General features: G+C 39.0%; 2 protein-coding genes across 5 annotated transcripts in view; one reads left to right on the top strand and one right to left on the bottom strand.

Moving 5' to 3' along the window:
* cacna2d2a (calcium channel, voltage-dependent, alpha 2/delta subunit 2a) overlaps window positions 1-11,899 on the top strand; it is a 148,385-nt gene extending 136,486 nt beyond the window's left edge. For all 4 annotated transcript variants that reach the window (XM_044216018.1, XM_044216027.1, XM_044216035.1 and 1 more), the window contains 16 exons: window positions 1,396-1,456; window positions 2,186-2,283; window positions 3,391-3,481; window positions 3,584-3,646; window positions 3,830-3,933; window positions 4,051-4,149; window positions 4,389-4,480; window positions 4,576-4,623; window positions 4,744-4,815; window positions 4,904-5,056; window positions 5,228-5,280; window positions 5,437-5,492; window positions 5,808-5,931; window positions 6,226-6,335; window positions 6,520-6,602; window positions 7,901-11,899. In XM_044216018.1, the coding sequence (XP_044071953.1) occupies window positions 1,396-1,456; window positions 2,186-2,283; window positions 3,391-3,481; window positions 3,584-3,646; window positions 3,830-3,933; window positions 4,051-4,149; window positions 4,389-4,480; window positions 4,576-4,623; window positions 4,744-4,815; window positions 4,904-5,056; window positions 5,228-5,280; window positions 5,437-5,492; window positions 5,808-5,931; window positions 6,226-6,335; window positions 6,520-6,602; window positions 7,901-8,023 (1,430 nt within the window). In that variant the 3' untranslated portion in view covers window positions 8,024-11,899. The remainder of the gene's footprint in view (window positions 1-1,395; window positions 1,457-2,185; window positions 2,284-3,390; window positions 3,482-3,583; window positions 3,647-3,829; window positions 3,934-4,050; window positions 4,150-4,388; window positions 4,481-4,575; window positions 4,624-4,743; window positions 4,816-4,903; window positions 5,057-5,227; window positions 5,281-5,436; window positions 5,493-5,807; window positions 5,932-6,225; window positions 6,336-6,519; window positions 6,603-7,900) is intronic.
* Window positions 11,900-11,988: 89 nt separating this feature from the next.
* abhd14b (abhydrolase domain containing 14B) lies at window positions 11,989-18,746 on the bottom strand. Its single transcript, XM_044216076.1, has 4 exons — window positions 18,520-18,746; window positions 16,192-16,406; window positions 14,670-14,911; window positions 11,989-12,998 (listed from the first exon to the last, which is right to left on the bottom strand). Exons 2-4 carry the CDS (start codon window positions 16,403-16,405, stop codon window positions 12,819-12,821), a joined length of 636 nt encoding a protein of 211 aa, XP_044072011.1. The 5' UTR covers window position 16,406; window positions 18,520-18,746; the 3' UTR covers window positions 11,989-12,818.
* Window positions 18,747-18,824: the final 78 nt, after the last annotated feature.

An 18,824-nucleotide genomic window follows, 5' to 3' on the forward strand; every position in this document is an offset into this window, starting at 1 on the left:
TCTCTGTCTTTTTCTTACAGTGTCATTAGTTGATAAATGTCTTAACTAATTCTCACACTAGGGCTCAGGTATTGACAGATCTTTAATTAGATTTTTTAAAAACTCCCTCTTATTAGTGCAATAGCTAGATCACTTTAGAGCATATTGAGCTCCACGTTCAGTAAAAGATTTCTAATTGTTTGCTGTAACATTTTCATAATGTAGTAAGGTAAACACTAATCTGAAATAATTTTGTAGTGCTACATCTTAGCTATAGTAATGTATCAGCACATACATTTCATGTAAGTATTGTTATTTATTTATAGAAGAGTAACTAGGGATCTCTTGTTGTCATAATATTTTAACATAGCTATATTTTATTGATCACCATATTTAAAAAAAAACAAAAACAAAACACTTAACATTTGTTAGCGGTAGTATCTCGTCTATAGCTGGAGACGTTGCAGCCTGCAGACTGACCCTTCAGGGCTGAGCTTTGTCCTGCCCACCCAGGTCCTCCCATGTTGTCAGGTGTCAGGGTGCCGCTTGGCGCAGCGCCTGACTCCTGTGTCGTCCCTCTGTACTCCCTGTCTCCATCAGCTTGTCTCCCTCCCTCCTCACCCCTCAGTCTGTCAGGGGCACGGCCCAACACTTCCTCAGTAAACCTGACCCTGGATGTGCACGGCATTGTGGGCGGAAAACTACCTGGGCACTCTATTTTAGCTCTAAAATTAAAACATTTCATTCCTCTGCTGTACACAGTTACAGGTCATGACATAATCAGAAAAATAACATGTTGGATTTGTCGCAGACTCACCTGTTGAGACTTTAATGATGGTTGATATTTTGCGTTCTGTTCTGTCTGTGATAGATGAAATGAAGTTGCCCTTTCGACATGCCCTTCACAATGCAATGCATTTCCTCTGATTATGTGTCTCTCTGAGCCCTCTCCCCTGCCAGTCTGAGGGGTGACCACTTCCATCAGGACCTTCACCCACCTCCCCTGCAATAGTTGGCCATGTTGATGCCTGCCTGATCTGAAAGCACTCATAGTGTTTCATCTGTCTGAAAACTTGCTTCCTGATACATCACGTCTTGCAAGTCAGTTCTCAGACATCCAAAACATGTTAGATTGAAACCAAATGAATCAGAAAAGGTTTGTTGGCAAAGTTATAAACAAAAAAGAAAAAAAGAAGGTGTGAGTGCTTGTGAAACTAAAGCAGTTGTCCATTGAGAGTCAGGTTCTATTTTAGGCACCATATTGGCTAACGCTAGTGTTCCCATGATACCTCAGTGTTGCTATGGTAAACTCCCTCCTGCGTCCCTACACCTCTGAAGAACAGCTGCTGTTTACCCACAACTCCCCACTGCTCTGCCCACTGCTCTTCCCGGATAATCTTCCCCTTTCTGTTGCAGATTTTGAATCACTGCTGCCAAACAGTTTTGAGTCTGAAGGACATGTATTCATTGCTCCCAGGTAGCCCTGTGTGTGAATGCTTGCTGTCGTTGATTTTGTAATGTTGAGTTGCTGTGTGGAAGTGGTTGGTTTCCTTCATTCATTTTTCATTTTGAGTGGTGTGTTAACTTATAGTGACAAATTCTAGGAAAATCTAAAATTCATCATAAACTTATTATATGAATATGATTTTTTTTGCATTCGCCCTCATTAGTTATCCTAATTATAAAGAAGTATTGAAGCCACATCAAATTTCCTTTGCATGCTGCTACTGTGATGCTGTATATTTGTATTACATGAATACATTTAGGGGTTATTGGTTTGGTTGTACAATGTAATGTAAAGAATAACATGGATATTGGACAACAAAATGTGTAACCAGAAAAAAACCAACAGTATGTATGGAAAAAATGTCTGATATCCTCTTTGCATGTGTTGTTATCAACCCCTCAAGGCCTCCAGCTACAGCCTGAATTCTGACACTGATAAAATCACTCTTTCATTGTGATGCTCTGCTCTGCAGTCCAATCCACATTTTGTTTTGATTGACAGCCTTCTTAGCATATATGAAGCTTTAAGACACGCATGCTGCACACGATAGCATCAAGTAACATATATGGATTCATGCATCCCCACTTTGCCTTATGTGTCCTTTAAAGAGGGACACACAACACAGAGTATAAATATTGCATAAACGTGTTTGTTTTTAACCTTCTTTCTCTGAGTTAAAATGCCTTTTCTGTTCCTTAGGGAGTACTGCAATGATCTGGAACTGTCCAACAATAACACCGAGTTCCTGCTCAACTTCATTGCTCTCATGGAAAAGGTGACACCAGACTCCAAACAATGTGAGTTTCATTTCTTTTCACTCATGCACAAAATTAACATTTTATTTATTTTAAATTAGTTATTCAAGATTGACTTATATATTTTTCTTATTGTCAACAAATCCCACAAAAGAACCACGAAAAGACCAAAACAACATGAATTTATCCTCCTAGTAAGTATTGTCTGTGTAGCCAAAACTTATTAGCTTATTCCTCTGTGCCATAGACCTCCATTGTTGTTCAAAAACTATTAAAAACACATCAATGAGCCACATTTCTTTTATTACGACAAACGTGTTGTTTATTTTGAGTCAATCCCACATACAGTACACCATCCTGCTGTAAATACTCACTAGAGCACCAAATGTGTATTAATCTGCATCTTAAAAAAGTCATCAAATGCAGTATTTACTCCTGTTAAGTAACATTTCCTAAATCTATGGTGGCCCACTGTTATAGAGATTTACTTAGCCTTTTTTTAAAATGTAACTATTTTTAAAGATTTACATCTTCAGCAGGAATGAAAGGGCTTGGGGCTGAGAGCCACTGTCAGGGGTAGAGAAGTCCGAAAATATTAAGAGAGAGATTGTTGGTTGGTTTTTTTCATGGGATTTGTTGATAGTAAGAAAATATAGAGTAACACCTTTATCCTTTTAAAACTTAAATCCCTAAGAAAAATAGTGCAAAACTACATCCACAAAACATGAGTGATTATTAGTGTCATCAGTTATTACTGGTGCAATGTCAAGTGTGATACATGACCAAAATGATAATAGTCAGGGTGCATTATCAGCAAAAATGGATGTATTTCAATTTGCCACCATCTGTACCAACACCAAGCTTGAACAGAGACAGGGTGAGTTTTGTAGATTTACTTGACTGGAAATTGGTGAAACTGTGAAATTTGGAAAAAATAAAAAATAGTTCATACTCAAATCCTATTCACATGTTTTATCTTTGGCTAGATTTTGACCAAAAGTGGATTGAGTGAGTTTTGGAAATCCTCTCTTCAGTTAGTGCAGTTTTTTTCTGGTTGCTGGACGATCCAATGTGTTCAGAGAAGAGAAATCTGGATATAACTGATATTCTGATAGTTGTTAATATTCTGTTTACCAAATCAACATTTAGGTGATAATTTGCTCCTTCATAACCTGATTCTGGACACTGGCATCATCAGACAGCTGGTTGAGAAAGTGTGGAAGAATAAAGACTTGAATACGTGAGTACGATAAGCCAGTACTGAGGGAACTGCATCTTTAGATTTGACTCTGAGTAAGATTTAGATTTGATTTCTGTCTCTTATCTCCATCCTGACAATTAGTTATGGCTTTCTGGCCGTGTTTGCTGCAACAGATGGAGGTGTAACAAGAGTATTTCCGAACAAGTAAGTACACACCTCATCAAGACTGTATGTGTGGACTGCAGCTGCTCTGTAGTTCTGTTGTGTTTCTCACTTTATTCTCTTTTTAAAGTAGTAAGTTGTGAAGTCTTAAAATGTTTGATAAACACGTAGGAGGCTTGTACATCAGAGATTTACAGCTCCACTGTCTGTGCTCCTAAATCTCAGGGCTTCAGAAACCTGGGAGGAAGACCCTGAGCCGTTTAATGCCAGCTATTACCGCCGCAGTCTGGACAACAAGGGCTACATCTTCCGAGCGCCTTATCGAACAGGTGAATGATGCTCTTGGTCTTGGGTTATATATCTCACACTGAGTCTCATAATGTTGTGGCTCTTTGTTTCTAACCCCCCCCTCCTGGCTTGTTTCTCTATTTGTTTTCCTCTTTAAGCCAGGGACGAGCTGCTGAACCCAGAGAACGACACCATAGGGATCCTGGTCAGCACGGCGGTGGAGATCACAGTGGGAGGGAAGACCATCAAACCTGCAGGTGGGCTCAGATCTGAAAGAGGAGACAGCCATCCTTATGATTATAGAAGTTAAAGAAAATGTTTCAGAGCAAGGCGCAGATAATTACACGTCTGTGTTTGTATTTCTTGTCACTTTGTGTGGACATGTCTGTGCTCTGCATCTATTTGTCGGGCCTTTTATATGTATCTGTCTTTTAATTATTTCGCATTTTGAATCTTTCTTAATGAATCTCTTTTTCCTAACTTCTCTTTCTCTCAGTGGTTGGAGTGAAACTAGACCTTGAAGCCTGGACAGATAAGTTCAAGATTCTTGCCAGCAACCATACAGACAACCGACAAGGCTCAAATACGGTAATAAGATATACATAAAAAGTATATTATATTTACAAGCTTAAGCAGTATTTCTAAGATGTTCAGCTGCAAACTTTGTTTTTTCTCTGTGGCAGTGTGGACAAAACGGGGGCTGTGAAATGGACTGCGAAGCCAACAGTGAAGTAAGTATTTCTGCAGATTTTTAATGAGCTTCCTGTATTCAGCTCAATCTACTGTATCATACAGGAGCACTGTACATGTTGTGCTTCTAATTAACAGTCCATGTTTGCTTCTGTGTGCAGGATCTCCTGTGTTATTTAATAGATGATGGTGGATTCCTAATCATGTCTAATCAGAAAGATGACTGGAACAAGGTGAGGTTAATAAATACATTTTCACACTGACCATGGCGTCTCACTCATCTTTACACTCAGCTTGACCAGTGTTTCTTATTCTCCACAGGTGGGAATGTTCTTCAGCGATGTGGATCCCTACTTGATGTACGCCCTCTACAACAATTCCTTCTACAACCGCAAGCAGTCATTTGACTACCAGTCTGTGTGTGAACGGGTGCCCAACAGTGAAGCTGGAGCTGCACCCAGAGGAGTGTTTGTGGTAAGAACATAAACTTCAACACCGGAGAGGACGAGATGTAATAAATTGAAATAGATGATAATGCGCTGAATTAATAGCATACAGAGAGACTGATTGAAATGTGCATGTAATCCAGTCGATATGACGCACATATTGTTCTCACATTTTTCTCTTTTCTTTCTGTATCTGCAGCCCACAATTGCAGATTTTGTAAACCTAGCTTGGTGGACATCAGCAGCTGCATGGTGAGAGTAACATACAGTACACACATACTGCACCTGAAGAAAGAGATTTGATGGATACTCCTAGTACACAGTACTATATTAACTGCAACATACATTATTCTAACTTATTACTAAGCCCTATTTTTTTACACTTATTCACACCTCCTCGCTCCACAGGTCCTTGTTCCAACAGTTTATATATGGACTGGCTTATCACAGTTGGTTCGTCACAGGTAGGTGCAAACAAGACACAATCAATCATTTAATGTTACCTTGGCGTTTTACATGTCTGCATGTAAAGTCTAAAGGAACAGGAACATTTTGGGAAAAACATTTATTTGATTTCTTGCCTGGAGTTACATTAGAAGATTAATACCACTCACATGTCTGTGTGTTTTTAGGAAGCTAGAGCAAGGAGGCTTGTAACCTAGCTTAGGACAGGGGGATACAACTAGCCTAGCCTAATCCCATTTTTAGAAGTAGATCTTATAAATCAATTGAACTGACAAATGTTACTTTTATGTCTTTGTCCTCTGGTGATGCTGCAGATGAGGTGGATGCAGAAGGATTCGACTTAAAAGAGCGGAGTTGTGTAATGATCCAGACCCAATTCTACTTAAGTAATCTCAGCAGCTCCTACAACATACTGCAAGACTGTGGCAACTGCTCCAGGTCTGTACACGCGATAAAATACACACACCAACATGTGAATGCGCTCACACATACAAACCACAAATAATTGTACTGTGACAGCGGCACAGTTAGCAAGACAGATTAATCTTTCTGTTGGAGCTAATAAACTCTGCTGATGATTAAACCATATCAGCTTTAATGAATCGGTCATATCATTGGCTAAATGAGCCTTATAAGACTTGTCTCATGAATCTCGCTGATCCATTAGCAAATGAGCCTGTGATGTAAGCGAGCAGAGGGGGGTTGTTGACAGAGTTGTCTCTTTCTCTGCAGGCTATTTCATGCCAAAAGGATAAACAACACCAACTTGCTGTTTGTGGTGGCAGAGAAGATCTCATGCAACACCTGCGAGATAGAGAAGCTGTCCCAGGAGGAGGAGGAATGTATCCTTGTTCTACATTGTACTCCAGCTCCTGATCAAACATACCTGTGGAAACACAGATGTTTCATATTCATTTCAAGGTTATTTTTATCACGATGACTCGAATTATGTGGGCGGATGATGAAACATTGCAAAAAACAGAAATTCAAAGGATTTTAATTAACCTTAATTGAGTCAATTTTCAGTCATTGAGGAAAATCCATGTGAAGAAATTACTGTGGCACGCTATCGAAAAGGACCCTCCACCTGCTTTGACAATAACATCTCTGTAAGATTTTCAGATATCAATAAGCAAAGTTATTCAAATATAAAACAACAGTTTGGCATTTCCTCACTGTGATTTTGTAAAAATGTAATTATAGGTAACTATAATCTTCATCAAATAGATTCTGATGAAACTAGTGAGGTAAGAATTGTGAATAGAACGTTAGAGGTAAGTCAGAAACGATTAATGCATACAGGTAGGGCTGGATGATATTACGTTAATCTGCTTTCAGCAGAATCATATTGTGATGATATGATCTTATAATGTTACGTTTCATTTCTCTGAGCAAGCTGTAATTAAAAACAAAAAAATACGTTTGATTTAAACATATAAAGAGTTTGATTTCATGTAATACAAAACAGTGAAACACATTCATTACTTTAAAAATCAGGCTGATTATTTTATGTTAGCTGTATTGTGATATACTGTTTATCGATATTGGAAAATATCCATATTAATATTGTGATGAATGATTCAGCATTATCACCCAGCCCTACATACAGGCCTATACATTTTTTAGTTTACATTCAAGTTTATGACAACTGTAATTCTTTGTCTTTAAGGGAATAGTTTGGGCATTTTGGGAAATACACTTATTCGCTTTCTTGTCGTGAGTTAGATGAGAAGACTAACACCACTCTGGAGTCTTGTCATCACAGTGAGGTTGCCAGGCAACCAGCAGAGACTCCAGGAAGTCACTGGTCCCAGCCAAGATAGTCTGGTCTGCTCTACATTTACTGTCCACCATTTTATTTGAGTGTACTTTCTGCTAACAATCCCACAATGCAATGCTCCGCATTTTATAGATGCACAATCTACAGCGTCTCTACAGCTGTCAGTGATGACAAAATGAGGATAGAAGAAAATGTCTTGCAGGTGGATTTTGTTACCTTTGGACAGAGACAGGCTAGCTGTTTCCCCCTGTTTACAGTCTTTATGCTAAGCTAAGTTGATTATGAGAGTGGTATTAATCTTCTCATCTACGTATCTCTCGGCAAGAAAGCAAATAAATGTATCTCACAAATGTAGAACTGTTCCTTTAACAATCCAAAACTTGAATGTGAACTGAGAACTGTGTGAGAGACAATGTTCACTTTCTTCTTAGCAGTTTGTTTCTCAACAAAAAGGTTCAGCGTGTGGACAGACAGACAGAATGAAACATAAATGTTCCCATATTTAGTTGATATACTGTAAGTAACAAAACATAAGGAATAAATATCTGTTTTTCATTAGCATCCAGTATTAAAACACACATCCGATGTACTAGATGTGAACTTACAGCTACAGTTTTCCCTCTGCAGGAGAACACATCAGACTGTGGACGAGGACACTCCTTCCGTCCGTCCCTCTACACCTTACTGCTCATTCAGCTGCTTCTGCTTTATCCGGCCATCAGCCCCAACATTCACTCTCTACTACATTAATTCCACTTTCCTCCACTTATCCTCCTTTTATCCCCTTCCAAGCTTCTTTCCCGACCCAAAACCCTCCGATCCCACCTCCATGCCCCTAAGCCCCTCCCCCTGATATAGTCATAGGTAATAATGGGACTTCCCATCACGGCAAGTTGGAAGCCCTGAGTGCCACGCTACCCAGCTCGCTTCTGTCTGTGTCGCTTAGTGACAACTGCCGGACATTTGTGTCCTCAGCCAGTTAACCTTCATCTGCAGGAAGAGTGGGTGGTGCCGGACCACCTGGATCATCAGAGGCAACGTCAGAAAAGAGAAAACAAACCCCCTCTCCCCCCACGACCACCCCGCCACCTCCACCATGCAGAGAAGGGAGGGAAAAGAGTACAGGTCAATGTCCTCGACACAGACCTCCTGCCTCACACAGACTGGAGAGTTGAGGTTGTCTGTCTGCCTTCGCCTCTGTCTGTCAGACAGACGGCGGGACTTCTCCTCCTCCTTCTCTCCTCCATCTCTCTCCAGAGTCTCACCGCTCTGTCATTCACCTCTCGTAAGAGGCTGTGGACCATTCAGCCAGTTATAGCCACCATAAAGGAAAATAAAACAGGAAAAAAAAGAACTGTCAAGTATAGAAAATGTCAAGTATAAACTTGCTACTGCTGAAGTGATGAGTATTCCAAACATACAGTATATTTAGGTTTTTAATTTGAAAAGGAAGTCATTAGGTGTTAACTTAAAAAGACATGAATTCATTTATGCACTATATCTACTTGCCAAAATGAGATAGACTTTCATGTGGTCTTATTTTTATAGCCAAACCACGAAGAGGAAATGGCCTCTGATTTAGAATTTAGGAAAAACCATGAGAGGAAGAGGAGACACTCAGAAACTGAAAGCTGATTCATTTTGTGCAGTGCCTAATTACAGATTAATGCTTTTAAAAGACGTCCACTGAGGATTATTGTAATTACATGATGATAATCAAATTTCTTGAAGTACTTTTCTCTTATATTCACTATTTAAGGCTAGTGCTATTTGGCTTACACACTAATGACAGCTGTGAAATATGAATCAGTGTTCGGTTACTGCAGATTTTGATGTTGTGTAGTATTCTCCTTTATGAACAATCGACCATTCTGACCTCTGGTTTGGACTGATGTTAAAAAAGAAACCCCTGTGCTCTCTGATAGCAAAAGCTCACCTCTGCCAATCCTCATGAGGCTTCTCCAGTAACCTCTCTACTAACGCTCCTAATCACGATTTGTATATGTGCTTTACTTCTGTTCACACAACAGACACACCAAGATCTCTGCCTCATGACAGTCATAGTAGTTCCAGGTGGGTTTTTCCTTCTTTTTTAGGGGGGCATGTATTACCTTTGACTGATGCTGTTCAAACTTCAAAACCATTCGCTGCTGGGGGATAGGGGCTTATCAACATTTCCAACAAAAGTGCAGAAGAGGCAACTAAATATGGTGATCACGTACAGTAGTAGTCTGGTTGTAATCTGTCACAGTTCATCATTTGATCATTGCGATGTGTGAAAAGTCGTTTAGACTCCCATGTTTAGGAGCCGCTCTGTTTCATAGTGCCTTGATGCACTTTGTTTTGGACCACATCGGCTGTATAAGAGTAGAGCTACTGTATAGTACCTTTATAAAGCAGCCATCTTTGAGGCTTTGGATAACACAGGAGCCTGTGAGACTGAATCTGTTGGCTATAGAAATAGCTTTACACAGAGCCAAGGCACTGACTGGCTCTAGCTTAATGTATTTGCCCTCTCGGCTGCAGTTGCTGTACCACTCCAGAGCCACCTGACTGCCATCGTATGAAGTTACTATACCGTTCCTTTACAAACCCATGTATAGAGCTATGATACACTATCAGTATACAGCGACTTAACTGGCCATAGTGTGTTTTTAGGGCCACCTGACCGCTACAGTTCTGCCTGAATCGTATGTGTTTGTGTGTTGGATGGTATGTGTGTTAGTTTGCGTTTAAAAACCCATAAAGGGAATGTCTTTTAAATGAGTTGTGGAGTGTCTGAGGACGACTGTTCCTATGTTGCAATGGACAAAATCCAGTGTTGTAGAGAAAAAAAAGTGATTTTACTGAAACAAAAATAATCCATCTTTTAACCATCAGTCTGCCTAAATGTTAATCAAAGAGAGCAGATGTGCCCGAAAGAATGTGTGGTTCATCAGTGTTTTTCTGCTTCAAATGCAACATAGTTAACAAAGCCTCTCTAAATGCCTTAGTGTTACACAGTGCGGCGCTCTCATATGTCTCCCCACTCCCCCACCCCCATCTAAACTCACACACGCACAAACAGATCCTCCAAAATATTCACTCCCCCTGGGTTTTCTGGGTTCTGCAGTGAGTGTAGTGAGCACTAATTTGAGTATTTTTACATCTTGGAATGATTCGTTATTGATTGACACCTGTTCGATTAAAATGCTTGAAAGCAGGTGGGAGTTTAAAATTTCAAAAGCCTCTGACCTTTCGACGCTCACACCCACCCAAACCTCACTGTCTTGCTCAGGTGGGATGACTCGCACGACAACTTGAATCTTAACTACACAGTCTGTACAGTTGTTGGTAATATTTGATGTGACAAACATGCCGGCACAGTAACTGCAGCACAGCCCCGAACAAATCTGAAATTTTTTAATTTAAAGACGTGTATTTCCAATTCAGCTCCTTTCAGTGTTGAGTACTGGCCGGGTCATCTGATGCCGGGTGCAGTTTTACTTTTCTAGCATTTGTTTATCTCTGTCGTGTGCCATTAATTCTGTCTGTATATCCCTATTTCCACTGTCTGTAAATGAGCGCTACACGTGCCTGTGGAAATGTACCCCCTGCAACTTCCTCTCTTTTCCTGGCTCTGTACGCATACAGTCTCACACATAAACTTAAATATGTAGGCCTACAGTTTGTGCACCTGCACCAAGACATTATGCACAACGTGCACGCACACACCTATAAGCAAACATGTAATGACACTTATTCATGCCCAGCTGGGAGATGTCAAGCACCAGGCAGAAGTAAGCCAAGGACGTCTCTTCCCAGGTGTTTTTTTTTTTTTTTTTTTTTTTTTTTTTTTTTTTTTGGTGAGCGGGTGGAATGTCAGAGGCAAGCTCAGGGAGTGGGTCTCCACAGAGCAGCACGGCCTGTCAAACAGAAAGTCATGGAGGAATCATGTGGTGACGTCTGTGTGTGCATCCCGACAGAAAAAGTCTGCTAAAGGGACACACGTCTGATTTCTGTGGTTTGACAAATTTACTTTTGCCAAAAAAAAAAAAAAGAAAGAAAAAATTGGACCAGCTTGGGGATGAGAGGGAGGGGTCAGCTTTGGGACACGACCCTAAAATAAGTAGGGGATGGTTTTCATAAAGCCTCTTGCCCCCTTCCCCCGACCCTCGCTGCATCTGTGTTGGTGCGTCTCTGTGGGAAAGACATGTGTGTATGTGATTCTGTAGTCTGTAGTCTGGTGCTCTGTGACCATGTTTGACAAGTGTGTGAAAAAAATAACATTTAGAGAAAAAAAAAGAAGAATAAAATCAGTCAAATTTTAAGTGAAGTTAAAAAAAATATATAGGAATACAGCACTGTTGATAAGTTTGAGATCTGAAGTCAATGTTTTAAATTTATTTTTTGTTTGTTTTATTTCTTGTACGTGTGTGAGTGTGAATGTTGGTGTGTGTGGAAGATTTAGCTCCTTCTTTTCTGGGCACTGGTCCATGTCGCTCCATTCTTTTGTACAGATGAAGCTAAAAAAAAAGAAGAGGGCAAAATTTGTAAAATATTGTGTCTGTGACTCCTTGTAAAATATTTTCAAATTGTTTATTACAGAGAATCAGTTATTAAATAATGTTCATATTTTTCACTTCATTTCAGCGTGTGGTGTTTTGTTTCAGTCAGACACAGGTGGAGATTAATTTCATTTAATATAAAATCTATTTAAAAAAAAAACAAGAAACTCATAATTGTAGCTTTACTATTAATCATAATACACAGTATTCATTTTCATGGAATTAAAGAAAAAGAATGTGAAAAGGCGTGCGAGGAATGAAATACTGTGCAGTGACAATATGACACCATATACATTCAAGTTGGGTTGAATTACATTGAACAACAGTCTTTGGTTGATGTGAGGCATCCATGTTTGTCTTGTTTTCTACACAGCATATAGCTCACTAATAAACACATTATAACTCGTTTGTTTAATCCGTACAAAAACCAAAGTGTAAAAACAACAAATCGGCGTTAAACGGGGGGTGTCAAAGTACTTGGACCAGTTGCCAGGCAACCAGTGTAAACTCCAGGAACTTATTGGTCCCTGCCAACAAATAGTTTGGCACATAACCCCCCTGTAAAACAGCAAATTGTTGTTTTTACACTTCAATTTAAAAGACGAGATATAACATGTTAATTGGTGAGTTTTAGAACGTGCTGGTAGGTGGATTTTGTTACCTTTGGACAGAGCCAGGCTAGCTGTTTCCCCCCAGTTCCAGTCTTTATGCTAAGCTAAGTTAGCCGACTGTTAGCGGTAGCTTCATATTTAGCATATAGACATCAATCTTCTCATGTAATTCTCGACAGCAAAGTGAATAAGCGTATTTCTCAAAATGTCCTACTTTGTTGTTGAGCCTCATCTCCCCTCATTAGAAAAGTCTTGATTTCCAGTTTCATTACTGACACTATAAAGTCAAAATCAAGCAGGAGGATGTTTGTGGTCTAAATTTCTCATGAAGGAATAATGTGTTTATGTGTGTGGATCCTCCGAGTCATTTATGTGTGACTTAGAGCTTCACAGTGTATGAAGGAAGTCTGTGAGAGCTTTGTGCCAAGTGTCCGGATCATCCAGGTAACAGGGGTGACCCGCTCCTTTCATCACCACCACGCTGTGATTGGCCAGATTGTTCAGGCTGCCGAGTGACATTTCTCCGAGCTGAGTGTCCTGGTCACCGTAAATGATCAGCGATGGGACCTGGAGGAGAGACAGGACACAAAAACACCACATGACAACAAAGAGATCCTTCTGATGTGTCATTTCTCTCTTTTTTATAAAATGTGTTTGGTTTTTAAATTCAAACCCGTAGCTAAAGGGATTTTGTAGATGACCTGCATTTTACCCCAAGTTTAAAAAAATTCAAACCGGTCTTATAAAAAGATAAGAGGCAAGCTTTTTATTTTTATTGGGTGTGACTTATTTATGTGTCTAGATGTCAACAAGAATTAAAAGTAAATAAAAGACTAAGGACAGACTAGTCAGGCAGGCCTTTATATAATAATAATATAATATTCACTTTCATCAGCTGTGGAAAAAAATATTCAGATGTTACTTAAATAAAAGTCACAAAACACCAAATAAATATACTCCATTACAAAGTAAAAGTCCTGCATTAAAGGGGTACTCTAGCGATTTAGTTTTACTTTTTACATAAAGTTGGGGGACTTTCAAGACACATTAAACAAAGAATCAAAACCGAAGCAATAGAGGACAAGTTATCCTGATTTTTAATATACTTTTAGTATACTTCATCTGAAGTGTCGGATGGTCGAACAGCTTCGGAAATCTCCTCCCCCTTCACCTTTTCCGACATCAGATGTGGGGGGTCTGTGTCCGGCCATATGTGCAGCTTTCCAGAAGCGAGAAAGGAGCCAGGGTTTGAACTTCTCTTGTTTTGTATTTCTTGACACAACTACTTCTGTCACTTTTCATGTGAACAACCGAGTGCAACACTGTGAAGGTCTTCCAGCCTTCAGAAAGCTCCTTCAGAGCCACAGAAGACATTATGCAACTGTTTCCACAGGCTGAATAATACTTTCATGTGTAAAATCAATGGAGTGCCCCTTTAAAAACTTTAAGTACATTTCCACAAGTATTATTAGCAAAATGTACATGAAAGTATAAAAAGTAAAACTTTTAGGACTCATTCTGCAGAAAAATGGCCCATGATACTATTTTATAATTGCATTATAATTACTGTGCCTTAATGCGTAAGCAGAATTTAAAGTTGTATTATGTCAAGTTGGAGCTAATTTGAACCACTTATATATTTTATATGTAAAATCTCAACCTGCAAAGTAAATAGTAATTATAGCTGCCAAATAAATGCTGTGGATTTGAGTTACCTGTCGCCACTTGCTTTTTATCCATTTTATTTACTGTACGTATTTAGTTATTTTCCTATCAGCAGCCCACTTTGATATCATGTCACTGCTTTTCTGCTCCCGATATTTTCCCCAAATCAGTGAACATTAAGCAGCCATGATGCTCTTTTTGTTTTTTTGCATTTACTCAGACATATTCGCTTGTTTTTGGAGGGGAACTACTTCTCACTAACAAACATGTCTCCTTCATGGATAATGCACCTTCACTTGGTTTGCCATCTAAGAAATTGAATTTTGAAATAGTTGGGAGCTGGATGAAAGCCAATGTGAACGTATAAAGTCACATGATATCTGCTCCTCTCATGGTCGCATGTAAAAAAAATCCAGGCTCTTTAAAAGGGAGAGATGGGTGTGTTGGAAAATGGGGTTCACATTCACGGTTGCTCAAGTTATCCTTTAAAGAGGAAAGAGCACGTACTGTAAAAAAATTAAATAAGTTTTGCAGAACAGGAAACTACAAAGGAATATAAAGTAGAGGCCGTACCTTTACGCTCTGGTACTGCTCTGCTGTGAATTTGTCGGTGCAGATGGGCGCTACAGGGATGTAGGCTCGTATCAGAGCCTGGTGCTGGAGGAGGAAAGGGAGGGAGTACATCCCACTGAGAGACGGGCTGATCACCACCACCGGGCTCAGGCTTAGCTGCTCACACACCTCTTTCAGGAAACCTGCAGGGGCCAGTTCTCCAACCGCTGCCGGGGCCTCGGCTGACTTAGACCGGCCGAGTCCTGTGGACAGACAGAGAGAGGGGACAGCAGTGAGAGAAGAAGAGGGCAGCAGGTGGGGGACAAGAGCAAAGTTATGTTCTCAAGCTTGAGAACTATAATTTTCACATTTGTTGGCCACCAGAACCTTTAGATCAGAGGTTTTCAAACTGTGAGACGCGGAGGGAGAGGCAAAGATACAGCATGAGGTAAAAGGGACGGGTGCATGCTGCAAAAAACAACAGGAATTCTTATTAAAGTTATTGTATTTTGGCCGCTGATTTGGTCCACTTCCCAACACCGTCAGCAGCAGTGATTGCAACTCACAGCTCATGGAGGCAATTAAGGAACTGTAAAAACCCTAAGCACCTGGTTGCCCCAATTTTCATCAAAAATAGCCTTATTTATTATTATTATTATTATTATTGGGGTCATAACTCAAAATCTGAACACACAGACATGATACACATATTTTTAAGTACAGTGTGACTTACATTTCCCAAGGATATCATTATCTCCAATGTCCATTGCGAATAAACGTCCATAAATCTGCTTAAAATTCATAGAAAAAAAGACGCTCCTTATAACTCCAGAACTTGCTTGAGAATCATCACGTTTCTAAGTTTTCTTCGGTCTCAAAGTAATCCAGTGGTAGCTGTCCCTACATTCATGGGTACATTGCAAACAGGAACAGCTAATAGCTAATTCGGCATACCTTTAATGGTGCCAATTTGCCAAAATGTAAACAAACATAGGCCCAAAAAAAGGTGGGGCGCAGTTGTTTCGATTTTGTCTGATGGGGGTTCCACAGTGGCAGACTTTTAAAATGATTTCATTGAAAAATGTCTCTCAGTCACCTATAAATATTTACATTAAAAGCTGATGACACATAGCTAATAGTCATCATTACAGTAACCTGCAGTGTAATGTGGTTTACTGCCATGCCACTTTTTAATTAATTATTTTGTCCATCCCAGATTACTTTTTTGATTGAATTTACAGAGGGGTGATTTAACAGTGAAGCCACAATAATAATCCATGTCAGTTAGTTTGTGGTAATTTATTGTAATTTATTTGTGAGTACAATATAAACTAAATAATAAAGGGGTCAGAAGTAGATTTTGACACTAAAAGACAGGGCCACAATATTATGTAATAATGTAGCTGATATTGTAGTTCAAATCACCAAAGACCAGAAACAGTGAACCCGGGGCTTTTAGGGCCTGCTGCCTGCTTTGCCCGTATGGTAGTCCAGACTTGTGTGAAGTAGTGAAATAGACCAAGCGTATTTCCATCAGACTCACCTGGCAGGTCGATGGCGACTGCACGGCAGCCTGCTTTGGCTAGAGTGTCCAGAGTGCCGATGTTGAGCCAGTTTTCTGATGAGAAACGGATGCCGTGAAGGAGTAAAACCGACATCCTCACTTCCCTTGTGGCAGGTTCACTTTGTCTGTAAAACAGCGGCGCTTTGCAGCTCTCCACCTGCACACTCCCCTCTGTCATCTTAACGGCTGACATCCTGAACAGAAAAACAGCACAAATCAGACGACGCTGTAACACACAAAACCATAGTCTTAAATACTTTTACTTAAGTTAAATTCTGAATTTACTTTTACTTGTAGCTAAGTATTATTATGGTATGGTATTACTACTTCTACTTAAAGGATCTTAATACTTCTTCCGCCACTGTGGCGAGAAACAACAAAGCTCTGAAATTTTATTTTATACATACATATATATATATATATATTTACAAATGTGTCTGAGAGGGCTTCACAAACTGCACACGACACCCTCTATCCTTATAAACCCTCGATTAAGATACAGAAAAACTCCAGATGATGATGTATAAACCGGGTAGACAGAAATGCCAGTAGTAGAATTTAAATATGGAGAAATAGAACAAAGTAGAGCTGAAACGATTAATCGATTAGTCAATAAACAGAAGATTAATTGGCAACAATTTTAATAATCAATAAATCTTTTGGACAAACATTCTCTTTTCTGTTTTTTATTATTGTAATTTGAATTATAACTACATTTATGTTTTGGACTGTTTAAAAATGGAAACTGTGCAAAGCATTTTTCACTATTTTCTGATCTTTTATAGACTAAACAGCTAATCCAAAAAATAGTTGATGGATTAATTGATAATGAAATAAATAGGCACAACTCTAACATAAAGTACATAACATAATATTAATAAAACAAGTGGCGTTTCGGGAAAATGTGTAATAATAAGAATTTTGTAAATGGACCACACAGTAAAAATGTAAAAACCTTTTCTATTTTGTATTATCATGTGATGCAGGTCTTGTACAGCAAGTGGTTGACCGGTGACTGTCGTGGAAAAAGCATTCAGACGCTTTACTTAATAATACTTCTGTAAAAGTACAGAAGTATTATTAAGTAAGGAAGAAAACTATTCAAGTAAAAGTACTCCTTACACAGAAAAATAGCTCCAGTCAGTGTTACGTTATTATCTACGTATATTGGATTATTATTAGTGATGTATTAATGTGTAAATGACATATTATTTTGCAGCTGGTGGAAGTGGAGCTAATTTTAATTTATATACTATTTGGTAGATTAACCTGTAGCAATGAACTGTACTTTATATGCTCATTATAGGTTTTGTATAAAATAACTTAATCTGCAGAGTACAGCTATTAAAGGCAACTCTTTACTTTATGTCCCCATAGTTAGCACTTATAAGCAGTATATAAACATTTAATTAATGACTTATAACACACCATAATGTAGTTGTGTACAGATATAAGTGTTTATTAATGTATTTCTTAACAGCTATATCTCCTGTGGGCAGGAGGCTGGTTTATAAACAGATAATGAAAATACAGTTTAAAAAAACTATTGTAATATTAAATATGTCTTCATAGGAGGAGTTATGATTGTTGTCATTTACTGCACATTAATAAACACCTGAAAATGTCCTTATAGATGTGTACAACTACATTATAGTGTGTTATAAACATGTATTAAATGTTTGTATACTGCTTATAAATGCTAAATAGGGGGACTTAAAGTGTTACCCTGTTGAATATATGAAAGAGTGCATCCCTCTGAGATGTAGTAGAAGCAGAAAGTAGCATAAAATGGAAATACTCAAGTAAGTACAAGTACCTCAAAATTGTACTTAAAGCACAGTAGGCAACTTTACAGTACCATATACAACAAAAAGCTTTTAGGCTATACAAAAGTATCAGGTGCGAAGTTTATTCCCTTCAGTTTTAGTTCAGAAGAGCACGTGCATGTTAAAGGCAAACAAAAAACAATTCAGTGCAGCAACAACAGCCTCAAAAGTTACAGCAACATATTAAATCCACAACTCTCTGGCACCGTTTCAACAAGTTAAACATTGCATGTTGCTCCACAATGACATGTATTGCATTGGACTGCGGCGTTTTACACGACGTTGCTGTTAATTTGTCCACACTTCCTGCGCGTTTAAACAATGGGCTTTTATTTTGTTGTCCACCGCAGTCAACTCAGTTGTTGTCCAGTTCAGTGTCAGAGAGCAAAAAAAGTTTGTGCACAGCTGGCAGGTTAAACATTCTGATCAAAGTCCGCATTAGATCACAAACACGATGAGAAAATCATACGCTTCTTCTTACCTGACAGTCTCCAATAATGAACCGACGATTCACTTGCAAAATAAAGTAGGACAGTTCAGTCTCGAAGCAGCTGTAGTTTCACTTTATTTCCCGCAAAACAGGAAAAACAAAAACAAAGAAAAAACCTCTGGAAAATTATTCTACTGACGTCTAGCGTTTGTAAAGAGAATTACTTTCTAGCAGCAATTTAAAACAAACAAACTATTCAGACGTCTGCGTTTATGCAAAATATTTGGTTTAATCGTCGGGTATATTGTTGTCAGAGTGGATATTTGAGTATCATGAAAAAAGTGCATTAACAAGGA

The sequence above is a fragment of the Siniperca chuatsi genome, linkage group LG2 (genome assembly GCF_020085105.1).
Source record: "Siniperca chuatsi isolate FFG_IHB_CAS linkage group LG2, ASM2008510v1, whole genome shotgun sequence".
NCBI classification, from domain to species: domain Eukaryota; kingdom Metazoa; phylum Chordata; class Actinopteri; order Centrarchiformes; family Sinipercidae; genus Siniperca; species Siniperca chuatsi.